The sequence below is a fragment of the Bombus pascuorum genome, chromosome 12 (genome assembly GCF_905332965.1).
Source record: "Bombus pascuorum chromosome 12, iyBomPasc1.1, whole genome shotgun sequence".
In the NCBI taxonomy this organism is placed as follows: Eukaryota; Metazoa; Arthropoda; class Insecta; order Hymenoptera; family Apidae; genus Bombus; species Bombus pascuorum.
Window position 1 is genome coordinate 10,280,729 of NC_083499.1, and position 13,004 is coordinate 10,293,732.

Genomic DNA, 13,004 nt, shown 5'->3' on the forward strand with positions numbered 1-13,004 from the left:
TTTATAATACTTCATACATGAAACAAATCACCATTTAGAATCCATTTTTTCATTTTTATTCACAAAGATATGAATTTGCATAACAATCTGCGGTCTAATTGTAAATCATGACAACGTTTATAACATTGCAGGTGTAACATACTTAAAATAAGCCTTCTATTTCATCTGTTTCACTGTTCCACTCCATGTCATAAATGCTTGGTCTTGTAGAAAGACCTGGCATCATCATTATCTAGAAATATAGTACATATTGTAGTTATATATTATATCATAATATTCAATAATCTGAAGAACTTACTTCTCCTACTATTGGTACTATAATGCCTGCTCCTACTGACACAAATATATCAGTAATTTTGAGTGTGAAATCTGTAGGTGCACCTTTAATTGATGGATCACCCGTTAAAGAGTTTGATGTTTTTGCCATGCATAGCGGTAAATTATCATAATTTAATTGATTATACTTTTTTATTTTCTCCTGAACCTGTGTTCATAATTATTGATTGTACACATAATTGTGTAAATTTTATATCAAACAAGAATTTTCTACAAAATTGAGAGCTTACCTTGTCCGCAAGAACAACTTCTCCAGCTCCATACATTTCTTTGGCAATAATATTTATCTTTTCTTCTATACCAATATTAAGATCATACAATACTTTGAAATTACTAACTTTATTTGTAGCAGCTATGACTGCATCAGCCAGTTCTGTGGCACCAGCTCCACCCTCTGCCCAATGATTACATATAGCTGCATTAGTAGCACCACTTTCTATTGCTGCTCGTTTCACTAATTCTAATTCAGCTTGAGTATCAGTACTGAAATAATATTTTACGATTCTGTATTTACTACGCAAAAGTATTTACAAGGAAAATTATTTACCTTTGTGTAAAATTTACCTGTGAACGTTAATGGCAACAATAACTGGAACACCAAATTTAATTCCATTACTGATATGCTTCTGAAGATTCGGAAGACCTTTCCTAACTAAATCAAGATTTTCCTCGAGATATTCTTTTTGTAATGGAACGCCAGTCTTTACTGGAGGCCCTCCACCATGCATCTTCAATGCTCTAACAGTTACAACAAGCACAACAGCGTTTGGCACATGATTAGATGTTCGACATTTAATGTCAAAGAATTTCTCCATACCGATATCAGAACCGAATCCACATTCGGTTACTACGATACCTTCTGGTCCAACTAATTTTAATGCAATAGCATCTGCTATGATGGAGGAACAGCCGTGAGCAATATTTGCAAACGGTCCAGCATGGATCATCACCGGTGTTCCTTCCAATGATTGCATAAGTGTTGGCTCAATAGCATCTTTCAATAAAATTGCCATTGCTCCAGTCACACCCTAAATGTATGTATATATTATTAGCAAGCACTGGAATTAAATATTTACAATTTCATAATTTGGATAATAGATATACTAACGAAATCTTCGGCAGTTAACGGTTCTCCATCTTTGTTAAAAGCAACTACTATGTTGCCGAGTCTTCGCTTCATATCATCGACGCTAGTTGACAATGCAAGTATTGCCATTATTTCCGAAGCAACAGAAATGCGGAATGATGTTTCTAGCGTTCTACCTTTCTCGGTCGGACTTTGACCAATGGTAATCTTCCGTAAATATCGATCATTTGTGTCGACCACTGAAATAAGTATATTTGTGTAAAAGATTGTATCGTTTTTTTAATCTTTTGTGCATGATGTGTTCCATATTACCTCGAGTCCAAGTAATGTTTTCTGGGTCAATATCTAATCTCGCGAATCTCCTCCTTTCTTCTTCCGTTAAACTATTTGGATCAGTCTTTGTGATACCTAATTTTTTTAAACGTCTTAATTGTATCTTCGAAAACTTCCTTTCATTTTTGATAGTTGGTACAAGATGATTGTAAAGAGACGTATCACTTTGAGTACATTCGTGGAAATATCGAGTATCAATTTGTGCTGCTAATAGATTATTCGCTGCGCTTATGGCGTGGATATCACCAGTTAAGTGCAAGTTAAATTCTTCCATAGGAATGATCTGAAAATTGTATTATATTACTTATATGTTTTTATTTGATAGTATGCTTTGATATTTTTATTCATTGTTATTTCTTTTTTCATCTAAGTCATACAATTTTACAGACTTAATTTTATGAAGAAATTAAAATATTTATAGTACGACGATGAACATCTCTCTTGTGCTAACGTAACTGGCATTAAGATTAATTTGTATACTTTAACAACTTTTTTAATTTCGATAAACAATACCTGTGAATACCCTCCACCAGCCGCTCCTCCTTTAACTCCAAAAGTAGGTCCTTGGCTAGGTTGTCTTAGAGTTGCAAATGAATTCTTTCCTTTGAATGCTGTTAATGCTTGCACCAAGCCTAACGACATTGTACTTTTGCCTTCACCAAATGGTGTTGGTGTGATACCAGCAACTACTACGAGTTTCCCATTTGGTTGGTTTTCCAATCGTTTTAAAACTTTCAAGCTGATCTTTGCTTTTGTATTTCCATAAGGACTAATTTCATTAGGAAGTAATCCAATTTCCTCGGCTAAACTCGTGATTGGTTTAGGTTCCTGATTTCTTGAAATCGTTATGTCGTTAGGTACCGGATTTTGGGGATAGACTTTTAAAATTTTTAAATTCCATTTCTTGTTTAATACTTTCTCTGCTGTTCTTTGTGCAGATATTACTGTGTTTTTCATTAACATAGCAACGGTCATTGGACCAACACCACCAGGTACTGGCGTGATATAAGAAGCTACTTTAACAGCTTCATTATAATCTACATCGCCCACCAAACGTTGTCCACTTTTTCTTGTAGCATCTGAAATAATTCTTCAGATTATTATTTTATAAATGAATTCAATTACTTTGTAATTATTGCATTTAATTGTCCGGCGCTCTCTCACTATTTTCGATTGAATCATCGTTTTAATTGTATATTACAATTCTTCTTAAGACAGTAAAAATCTTCTTGTTCGTTTCAAGATTGCCGAATACAAAATTTGAGGATCGCAACTAGGTTGATATACTTTAAAACTCTAGAATTCCATTAAGAACAGGGTAAAAAGTAAATAAAAGTAAATTTCGGAAAGAATAAGTTTAAAAAATGAACTTCTTTAGCCGAACTAGGATGAATTGTTCAGATTTATTTCTTCCGTATTTGCCTATTATATATGATATTTCAAAATTCGAGATCTACATTATGAAAAAGAAAGTACCGTTAGCGTTAAATATACTTTTCATAACAGTGATAATGAGCTTAGGAATTATAACATTAAGTACAATAATTATTGCAAGTTTAACATTAATAATACACGACTTTAAAGGAAATAATATTGATGGGAGAATAATATCAATGAATGCAGTACGTGAAATTATGTTTACCTGGAATGGAATTGATTCCGCAATCGATTACGACTGCACCCGGTTTAATCCAGCTTCCTTTAACCATCTGGGGTTGACCAATACCAACCACTAAGATGTCAGCTTGTGAAACCTTTAATCACAATCGAATATTCGATGTAAAATATAGTTAAAATTTTCTAAATCTTCGTTTAAAAATTCGTAAAAAGCATAGTTAAAATGTTAATCTTATAAGTGAAAAATGTCTTATCTAGCATTTTTTATTTTTCAAAATATTCTGAAATATTCTAAGCTATCCATCTTTTTACCCTTTAAGCAATGCTGTATTATACAAACTGTTATGAAATGATGACCAAATATTTTGAATTGAACAAAGAAAAATAAAGACACAAGAAATAATAAAACTTAATTCTTCTCAGGTATTTCAAAATGATAAATAAATCATATGAACTAAGGAAGACAATATGTTGATCATGGATTAATGGAGATAGAATACTTACAATTTGTGGAAGATTTCGCGTTTTTGAATGACATACTGTTACAGTTGCGTTATGCCATTTTAATAATTCAGATATAGGTGTACCAACGATTTTACTTCTGCCTATAACTACAGCTTGAGCACCAGCGATCGATACGCCGCTTCTACAAAACATTATTTTAATTATTTCGCATTAGATATCATCTTATAATTTATAAGGTACATAACTATCATGCGTAATTGTTATATTTATCTATTTAAAAAGTTATTTCTTTTTAATTATCATGTTGTGTCCTTTTATCGAATGGAAAGCATAAGGAATTGTTAGCTGAAAAGAAAAAAACATTTTCAACATACTTTTTGATAAGTTCAATGCATCCATTTGGAGTGCATGGTAAGAATCCAGACATATCGCCAATGGCTACTCTTCCTTCGTTAATTGTGTTTAATCTAAAAAAAATAGAATATTTTAATATTCATTGTTCTGTGCATAAGAGGAAATAGGTATTATTTCCTATTTTCGGTCATAAATAAAGGTTAATGTTTGAATATTTTCCAATAACGCTGGATCGACGGAAATATTGTGACGTTTCCTAACAAAATAAGTAAAAAATTGTTATCGAGTTTGCAAGTGTATAAAAGGAAGGTTTTTAACGACTACGTTCTTATCATTTAATTCGAGATGTTTTGTGTTAAAGGTCACGCTACTGACGCGTTTTCTTATATGTGTCAGCATTTATTTCTTACATTATTTTATCCTAAAACACATTTTGCTTAATAAACTTATCATTTGGTAATAAATTTTTTAAAATTTCGTTGCGAACATTGTTTAATTCATATTCGTATACGTGAGTCAATGCATGAAATATATTTAAAATAAATGTTAATTATATTATCTTTTTCAGTTTAAATGAACAGTAATTAAAAATTGAGCGCAGTATTTAAAAAAAATTATTACATTGATTATGATAATCTGGAAAACTTACCCATCCACATCCTTCTCGGGCGATACTAGGTCGGTAATCATAAGAGAATTAATTGTATTGATACTGTCAAGCGGCATTTGTACGATGATACCGTGTATGTTTGGATCATTGTTCAATTTATTTACTTTGTTTATTAATTCTAGTTCTGTGATGGTATTTGGTAATTTGACATGATCTGCGACAATTCCAATTTCACTTGCCGCTTTTATTTTCATTCTTATATAAACATTTGAGTCTTCTCTGCCGCCTACTTGAACGATCGCTAAACCAGGTGCGTAATTTGGTAATTTCTCACTCAATGCTCTCACATCTTTCTTTAGATTTTCACGAATTTCGCTAAGAAAGTAAAAAATTCATTATAATATATATTTTCAATAATATATAATATATTTAGAACTATATAAAATGATTTGCGAAAAATGAAGTATCAAATTTGTTAAGATAATAATTTAGGAATGTATCTATTAGAATTTTTTTTTTTTTTGTAATATATTTCAAATTAAATTGATTTCGTATACATATTTTGTTGATATCGACATTGATAATTACAAATTTGAAATATTTTATTGGTAGAAATTTCCTATTTGTATATATATAATTCGATAATAGTTTTTAGAAATAAATAGATAAATTAATATATTCATATGTATATCTACATTTTCGATATCGCATGCATCTCTTACGAGTATTTAAATTTGGCGGTTTTTAATGCAGGTATATGCATCCATGTTTTCTAAAGAGTAATACACAATTAAATGTTTTACTAAATATCAAGGATTTCATTTCAAGAATTATTTGTATTGTAATAAACGTTTTTTTATAATTATGTAATCAGGTCACAAAAAATATACATAACCTCACATAGGGAAAGAGGCATACTTTTATAAAGCATATCATTATTAAGAGCTGGTTTAAGAATTAAATTATAAATTATAAAAGATAGGAAAGTCAGTCCAATGAATAGTATCGACCTCTACACAACTATGAAACATTTGGAAAATTAATTTAAATCGTAATTTTTATTCGAAAAGCTTTAGTTTTGAAATTTGAACCACGTGTAGGATCAGATCGATAAATTATTTCGAAGATCTATTCTGAAAGCTGTAATACATTTTATTTGAAGAGCTACATACGAATTAAGTATGCTCTTTTTATTGTTTAAAACTTATTTTTGATAGCTTTTAGTAACTTACCTTGCCAATTCTGTGCCGGATAACACAATTCCTCGTGCATCTGTCGACATGATTCTGTGAAAGAATCTATAATCACACAAAAGAAATTACAATCTTTTTTTTTCTGATTTTTCGCTGTATAAATTAATCACTGTGTAAATTAAGACGTACAGATCGATACGATCAACATGAATTTACTGGAAGACCGACACTGTTCGAATGAACAGTTTTAGTGCAGGCAACCGGTTTACAAGCAATTCAACTCGTGACTCTTGAATACTCATGTATAGAAGTATATATCTTTGTAGTGATATCGTTATGCGAGCTGTTCACACATTGAAGCACCTAATCAATCATTTAAACGTTTATACTAATTCGAAACTTGAGTAAAATATAATATGTAAAGCATGTGTGTGTCAATATGTGCAATAAGATAAAAATTAACACAGACAAATGTTAATACCTAACTATTACTTTACTGAATAAAGAGCCAACCCCCAAAGTCAGTCTTCACAATTAAATAAATTCTCAGACACCTCGCGCTTTACTTAGACAAAAAACCAAACTGAAGAAAACACATTGAAGGGAAAATAAAGCAAATAAAAATTACTAGAAAATCAGTATAGTATGATATATTAGGCTTAAAATAAGGAACTCCAAATTGAGCAGAGGCAACAAATTATTAATATATAAAACCATTATTAAACACGTATGAACATATTCATTACAAATCGGGAGTATGGTGGTCAAGTAAAACATCAAAAAATCTAAACATAGATATAATGTAAATAAATGTATTTAAAAATAGAAACCGAACTATCATCTTAAGGTCCATCCTCAACGCGTTGACTTTTATCAGAAACGATGATGTAAGGAAAATGTTAAAAATTCCCACAGTTGAAGAAATTACATGACACACCACAGCACATAAACAATTACACAAACCCACTTACTAAAAACTGCTACACATACTCCGATTTATTAATGCTCACGCACTAACACATTACACATACACACACACACATGCAATAGTAATAGAACGTCCCACTAATTCCCGATAATTGTATGGGAATCCACACGATTCTTTTTAATCCCTAAAAAAATATACTTAACGATTAGAAAGACAAGAGTATTAAAAGTTTGGAAGAATATTATAAAAAATATTATCTTTACTTGAAAGTTTGCAGTATCCGTGTCATATCGTAGAGTTAAGATGATGATCCGGTGGAGACTAATGAATTATTAACAAATATAATCTCCATGGGGGGTAAGAAAATACATGCAACAAACAAGAGAATGAATGTTTACAGATAATCCATATCAGAACTGTATTTGATAAACTTTGATCTTCCTTATTTGACATGCATGCATGAAGACAATATTATTATCTTTACGAGATGCAAAGTATATACGAGTAAAACAATTTCTTCTTAAATTAGCGATTTTGCTTTCTCCGTAATTAGCAAGAGTGTGCAATAAACCCAAGGACCGTTCAAAGGACCATCCATAAACCGAAAATACTTGTGTGGATGGAAGTTGAGCTGAAAAGATTCGGTTTATGGTGGTTCCTTGGGTTTCTTGCAGATCAGTGTAACGAGGGGTAGGCCTTGGCGGCCAGACCGAAAGGGACGTCGCACGGACCGTCTTGCGCGACGTAACAGTTTTTTTATTTTTTATTTTATTTTGGTTATTTTACAATTTGTCCTTATGGACATTTGATAAAGTGTTATATCTTGTTGGTGAAGAAAAAAAATAAAAATAAAAATAAATATAACATGTGGGTGGCTACCCCCAGCGGGGTGCCAGCTTCATTTTTTCTAAGTTATATCTTTTATGGACGTAACAGTAATAACAAGTTTTTGGATGAATATAACAGAATTACAATGTTGAACATGAATGAGATAAAAGCGAATGCACTTTCGCAATACCTTTGTACGTTGATATGAAAATGAATCTAAATATGTTATGTATAGTCGGTGTAAAAAGTAGTCGTATACCCTTTAAAATAGAATTTTTTTAAATTGGACTAAACAATTTGATTTATTTGGAGAAGCTGGAAAGATTAGTTTACTAGAAGAAGCGTAAAAAGACTTTTGGAAAAGTTGCAATTGTTCGGAATTGCGAAGAAAGAAGTAAATGTTGCGCTTCGTATCTTTTTTATCGAAATCGATTGATGTGGTAACAAGTAACAGTCATTGAAAGATGCAAAAATCTTTACATTTATTACAGTTAATACACCGAAAGTCGTGAAATAATGCGATTTTCACTATTTTTAGTCGTTTGTAGCTTTTAGCGACGTTTATCGATTTCAATAAAATTTTCAGCATGTATATGACTGACATAAATCTTCAAAATTTATTGTTTATAAACATAAAAAAGATGTAAAACGCTTTCTCTTTTTTCTTCGCGCTTACGAACAATTGCAACTTTTCCAAAAGTCTTTTTACACTTCATCTAGTAAACTAATCTTCCTAATTTGTCTAAAAAACTCAACTTATTTGATCTAACTTTAAGAAAGTTATTTTGTTGTAAAGAGTATGAATACTTTCTATATCAATTATATATACTGTATATACATATTTATACTCGTTTTCAATAAATAATTGACGAATATACGATTGATTATGAGATCATACTTCATGTTGATAACTAAATGATTTATTAAATCTTATCATAGACGTCAAAGCTTCGTAATAAATTCTTGTAATATGATGCTAAAAATAATTAATTTCCTAGTCAAACGAAATATAACTAGTACATATTTCAATATTTTCAATATTCATTACACAAAATTCGAGAATTTCATATCCTATTAATTAATATTTTAAAAATTTATGTATCTATAATATAATCAACGAATTTTAGAACAGGAATAATAATCGAATAAAAAGACTAAAAAGGAAACACCCAATAGACCTCATAGAAGATATAACCTAGCAAACACGTGGCACTCGCTGGGGGTAGCCATCCACATGCTATATTTATTTTTATTTTATTTTTTTTTTTCACCAATAAGATATAACACTTTACCAAATGTCCTTCAGGATAAATTGTAAAAAAAACTAAAATAAACTAAAAAAAAAAAAAAAGAAAAACGTCAAGCTCAAGCGATGACTATACAGATTTAATGCTTACCGAACTAAACTGCTATTGTCTCCGTACAGTCTCGATGCAGACTCGATGCGAACTAACCGTACGACTAACTATGACTACCATCGACTACTATCCCGAGTTTTTCTTTGCTTTTCTTTTCCAAGGCCCGTGGGTTTGTTGGTAAGACCCAGTTAGTAAGATCCTATCTTCGGACGTCGTTTTGCAGGCCATGAGGCCAACACATGCGCTTTAACTTCGGAATTTTCTCTGCAGCCATGGGCCGCTACATAATTTAGAAACGTTAAAAAAAGCTGATTTTTTATCAAATAAGTAATGAATTGTATTGTTTTATAACTTACTACTTCATCTTCTAAGAATAATTGATTTTTATTTTATATTTATATTTGAACGAATAATTTTCAAAGAACACATAATATATATGTTTGTTAATACATGTTCATATTTAATTAAGGAAATATAGAAAGGCTCAAAGTTGTTTATACGGAGCTTTGGGAACAGTTCAAATTATACTACTCTCCAGAACTTTGTGGAGAACCGTGCAAAAACAGCTTGCTTTCCTCATTCTGTTCTGTGTTTCAAAACCCCACGAGTCGATAAACCCATCTAATTTACTGCGGACGTTTTCCAAGACTAAGCAAAAACTGAATTTAAGCTTCTTGATGTTACGACGATTAATTTCGTCGTCGTATCATTAAAACTACACCCAAGTATTTTTCGAACTATAAACAATATAATATTTATTTAATATCGGGCAAATTATTGGTATATTAAAGTTTGGTCTATCGAAAATTTTCTAAATAATTCATAATTCAATTTAATTAAATTTGTTACTTCGCATTCACATCTTGCTTAAATCGTATTATTCGTGTTATTAAAACACGTACAATAGTGCTCGTCGGTGATTAAACCTCTTAGTGTCTCGACAACTTGAAAAGACTATACGTTCGCTTCAAACGGCTCAATGAAATTAAGCGTAGTATGTTCTACGTCCTTTATCCGGTCTTCGCGCTGATTGGGGGATCTGTAATGTCATTAGGCCGTGGTCTTCAACTGACCGTTCCACCGTTTCGTCATTCGAGGTTGGAGCAAACGGCGAAGATTAGTAAGATTAACCAAGATCCTCCTTCTGCGTGGCTTTCTGTGTTCTCAGAAGGGCGGAAGCCCGACGAAGAAGCGTGAATCGTGGCTACGTCTCTGATATTTCAGATTTCCCCTGTGCTTCGGACAAAGCGATCCTGATCTGTGTTTCTATCCTTATTCCCCTTTCATCGAGTTCAATTGCCTTTTCTCTAATTAAAGGTAGTTCTCGTAGAGATTCGATTAATGCGATACCATGAATTTTTAACAACACCTGCACTACCACTCAGACAATTATAATGACTACAAAAGATATTTGCATTTCTTCCTCAGGTTCTATATTTTATTCTCGTCAAATTTTCTTAGTCGTATGGAAGTATACTATCAAATGACATGAAATTTAATATACCTGGATCTAATCAATTAATTTGTACATTTATAATGAATACAATGGTGTGCAAATACTTTTTAACACTATACATATATACATAATGAATGATTTCATATCTGTGAGAGTTAAATATAATGGAGCATTTCCGGTATGACCGTTCATTATCCTCGGCTGGCTTAGTTATCAAGCTATAGATAAGATTACAATTTTTTGAAACTGATGAAAGGCTGTCGAAGCGATAATATTTAAAATCAGTTAACACTTCCAAATATCGTGTACTTTAATATATCATTTACAATGTTTTTAATAAACAACTTATATTTCAGACGATATATATTCTTGTATATAGGTACTTATCAATTTGTCGATTCCATAAGAATATATTAAGTACGGCTTTTAATTAATAATTCGTCATTAATTTATATATTTGAGCAATATTCATATAGTGTTGATATAAGTGATAAAAATTTGGGGGACTGTAACCAGTTTAATAGGGATTTCTGCTAATTGATAATATTCCATGAAATTTAGATGCATGTAAACGTTCGGATCGCTAACTGTTTAAGTACACTTTCAAGGCAACTCCCGGAGGATCTACGCTCGCACAAGTCTCGAATCTCGCGGGTCTTCGTAGCTTAAAGTTAATTAATATTTGACCGACGGTAGCAGGGTCGAAGATCACGTGGAAATTGGCGGTCTCTATGAAATTGCTGGATCGATGTAGCAATCGGCATCCACAATTTCTCGCCGTATGTAGATTTCCGTTAATTCTGTAATCTAAATGCTTTTCCTACATGAAATTGTTTATCGTCTTCGTATCGTCGCATGTGATTTACTTATCGAGATTCTCCTTCTCCTTCTTTTAACCAATCTGTCGATTCGTTTCCTCTCGGATACGACCCTACGACTCAATCTTGATTCCGAAAATCTGCCTCGGGCAATCTTACGCAGAATCAATATTACCCTAACTTCCATTTACCTTTCATACTGTAGAGATTGTTTGTCCATTTTATTATTCTCAGTGAACTGATTTTTTTAATGTACATCGTTGGTTCAATGATTTGTAATTGAAGTATTACTTTTGTTGAAAGTGATGTTGGTTTCTACGATATTTCTTTTGACAAGACGTAGTTGGAAAGATTTTAAAATTTGTCCAACAGGTTTTGTTAGTCCGGTTACACCGGAACAGTAACCGGAATGGATCGAACGCTGCATTATGTGGAAGAGTAAGGTGAACGTTAGGATATTCTTTTGTAAGGGACGACCATCGTGGAGGTTTTAGTCGGTTGGAGTCCGACATCACCACGCTGTTTTTTCCTTCAGAAGCGGCGGGCGTCCGTGTGGATTTTCTCCACGTAAAGAAAAAAAAAAAAAAGAAAGATATTCTTTGGTATCTCTATTGACCGCTATATGATATTTTCTTATTTTAAATGAACAAAGCAACAACTATCGTAAAAAGTATTTGTGTGATTAAAAGAGTGCGATATTTTTTTTTTTTATTTTTATTTTGGTTTTTTTACAATTTGTCCTGAAGGACATTTGGTAGAGTGTTATATCTTATTGGTGAAAAAAAAATAAAATAAAAATAAATATAGCATGTGGGTGGCTACCCCCAGCGGGGTGCCAGCTTTTTTTTTCTAAGTTATATCTTTTATGTAAAGAGTGCGATATGAACGTAATCCTGTAATTCGATCTTTAAACTTTACGTATCTTATGAATAAGAAATAACGTATTAAAACTCGAATAACCGTTTTAACAACTAAACATTATTGTGATTCTAGACGAAATTAATATTCTCTCGTTCGCGTGTGGCAAAAATATAAGAATTTTTCCTCAAATTTATCTTTCATTCGCTCTATGTTTACCGCAAATATGCTCATTGTCTCGATAAAAGAGAAATATGTTACGTTTAGAATTAATCTTTAATTAGCGGAAAATCAGAGAAATGTAAAGCAATTCGATAGACGATGAGAAAAGGTATTGTACTATTATTTCACCTACCATATTCATTCTCCTGTAACAGCCGTTCCGAAACGAACCTAACTTCTTAATTCGTCCGTAAACATTGATCATATGCTCTGTTAAACCTTTCATGTAGTTAATGTTCGATTAAATTAACTAAAATTGCCGTTCGTCAATCTATTTATATGAACTCTTACTATATAAACGAAAAATTATTATATTATATAGCGGGCAGAATCAATGGATTCTTATTACATGCATTCTAATCTAAAGTATCCTCAGTATATCAGTACTAACCTTCTTCAATTCTTCTATCGATCCCCATTATCCAATGCATCTCCATCTCGTACGTCATACTCTCTCTACGCTCTTTCCAAGAAGCCTGGATTTGATTTTCGTTTCACTTTCCATCTCTCGACCGGTTTCTTTATCTCCTGCTTTCTTCGT

At 31.8% G+C, this 13,004-nt stretch overlaps 1 protein-coding gene across 2 annotated transcripts; it reads right to left on the reverse strand.

Annotated features, from left to right (window-relative positions):
* Positions 1-33: 33 nt before the first annotated feature.
* On the reverse strand, positions 34-6,727 carry LOC132912646 (C-1-tetrahydrofolate synthase, cytoplasmic). Of its 2 annotated transcripts, XM_060970249.1 has the most exons (13): positions 6,185-6,727; positions 6,035-6,100; positions 4,842-5,177; positions 4,213-4,305; positions 3,878-4,019; positions 3,399-3,510; positions 2,270-2,835; positions 1,736-2,039; positions 1,445-1,662; positions 901-1,364; positions 567-819; positions 299-484; positions 34-232 (listed from the first exon to the last, which is right to left on the reverse strand). In XM_060970249.1, exons 2-13 carry the CDS (start codon positions 6,082-6,084, stop codon positions 143-145), a joined length of 2,814 nt encoding a protein of 937 aa, XP_060826232.1. In that variant the 5' UTR covers positions 6,085-6,100; positions 6,185-6,727; the 3' UTR covers positions 34-142. The 2 variants fall into 2 exon arrangements, with proteins under 2 accessions (XP_060826232.1, XP_060826230.1); XM_060970247.1 differs by having other exon boundaries at positions 6,035-6,727.
* Positions 6,728-13,004: the final 6,277 nt, after the last annotated feature.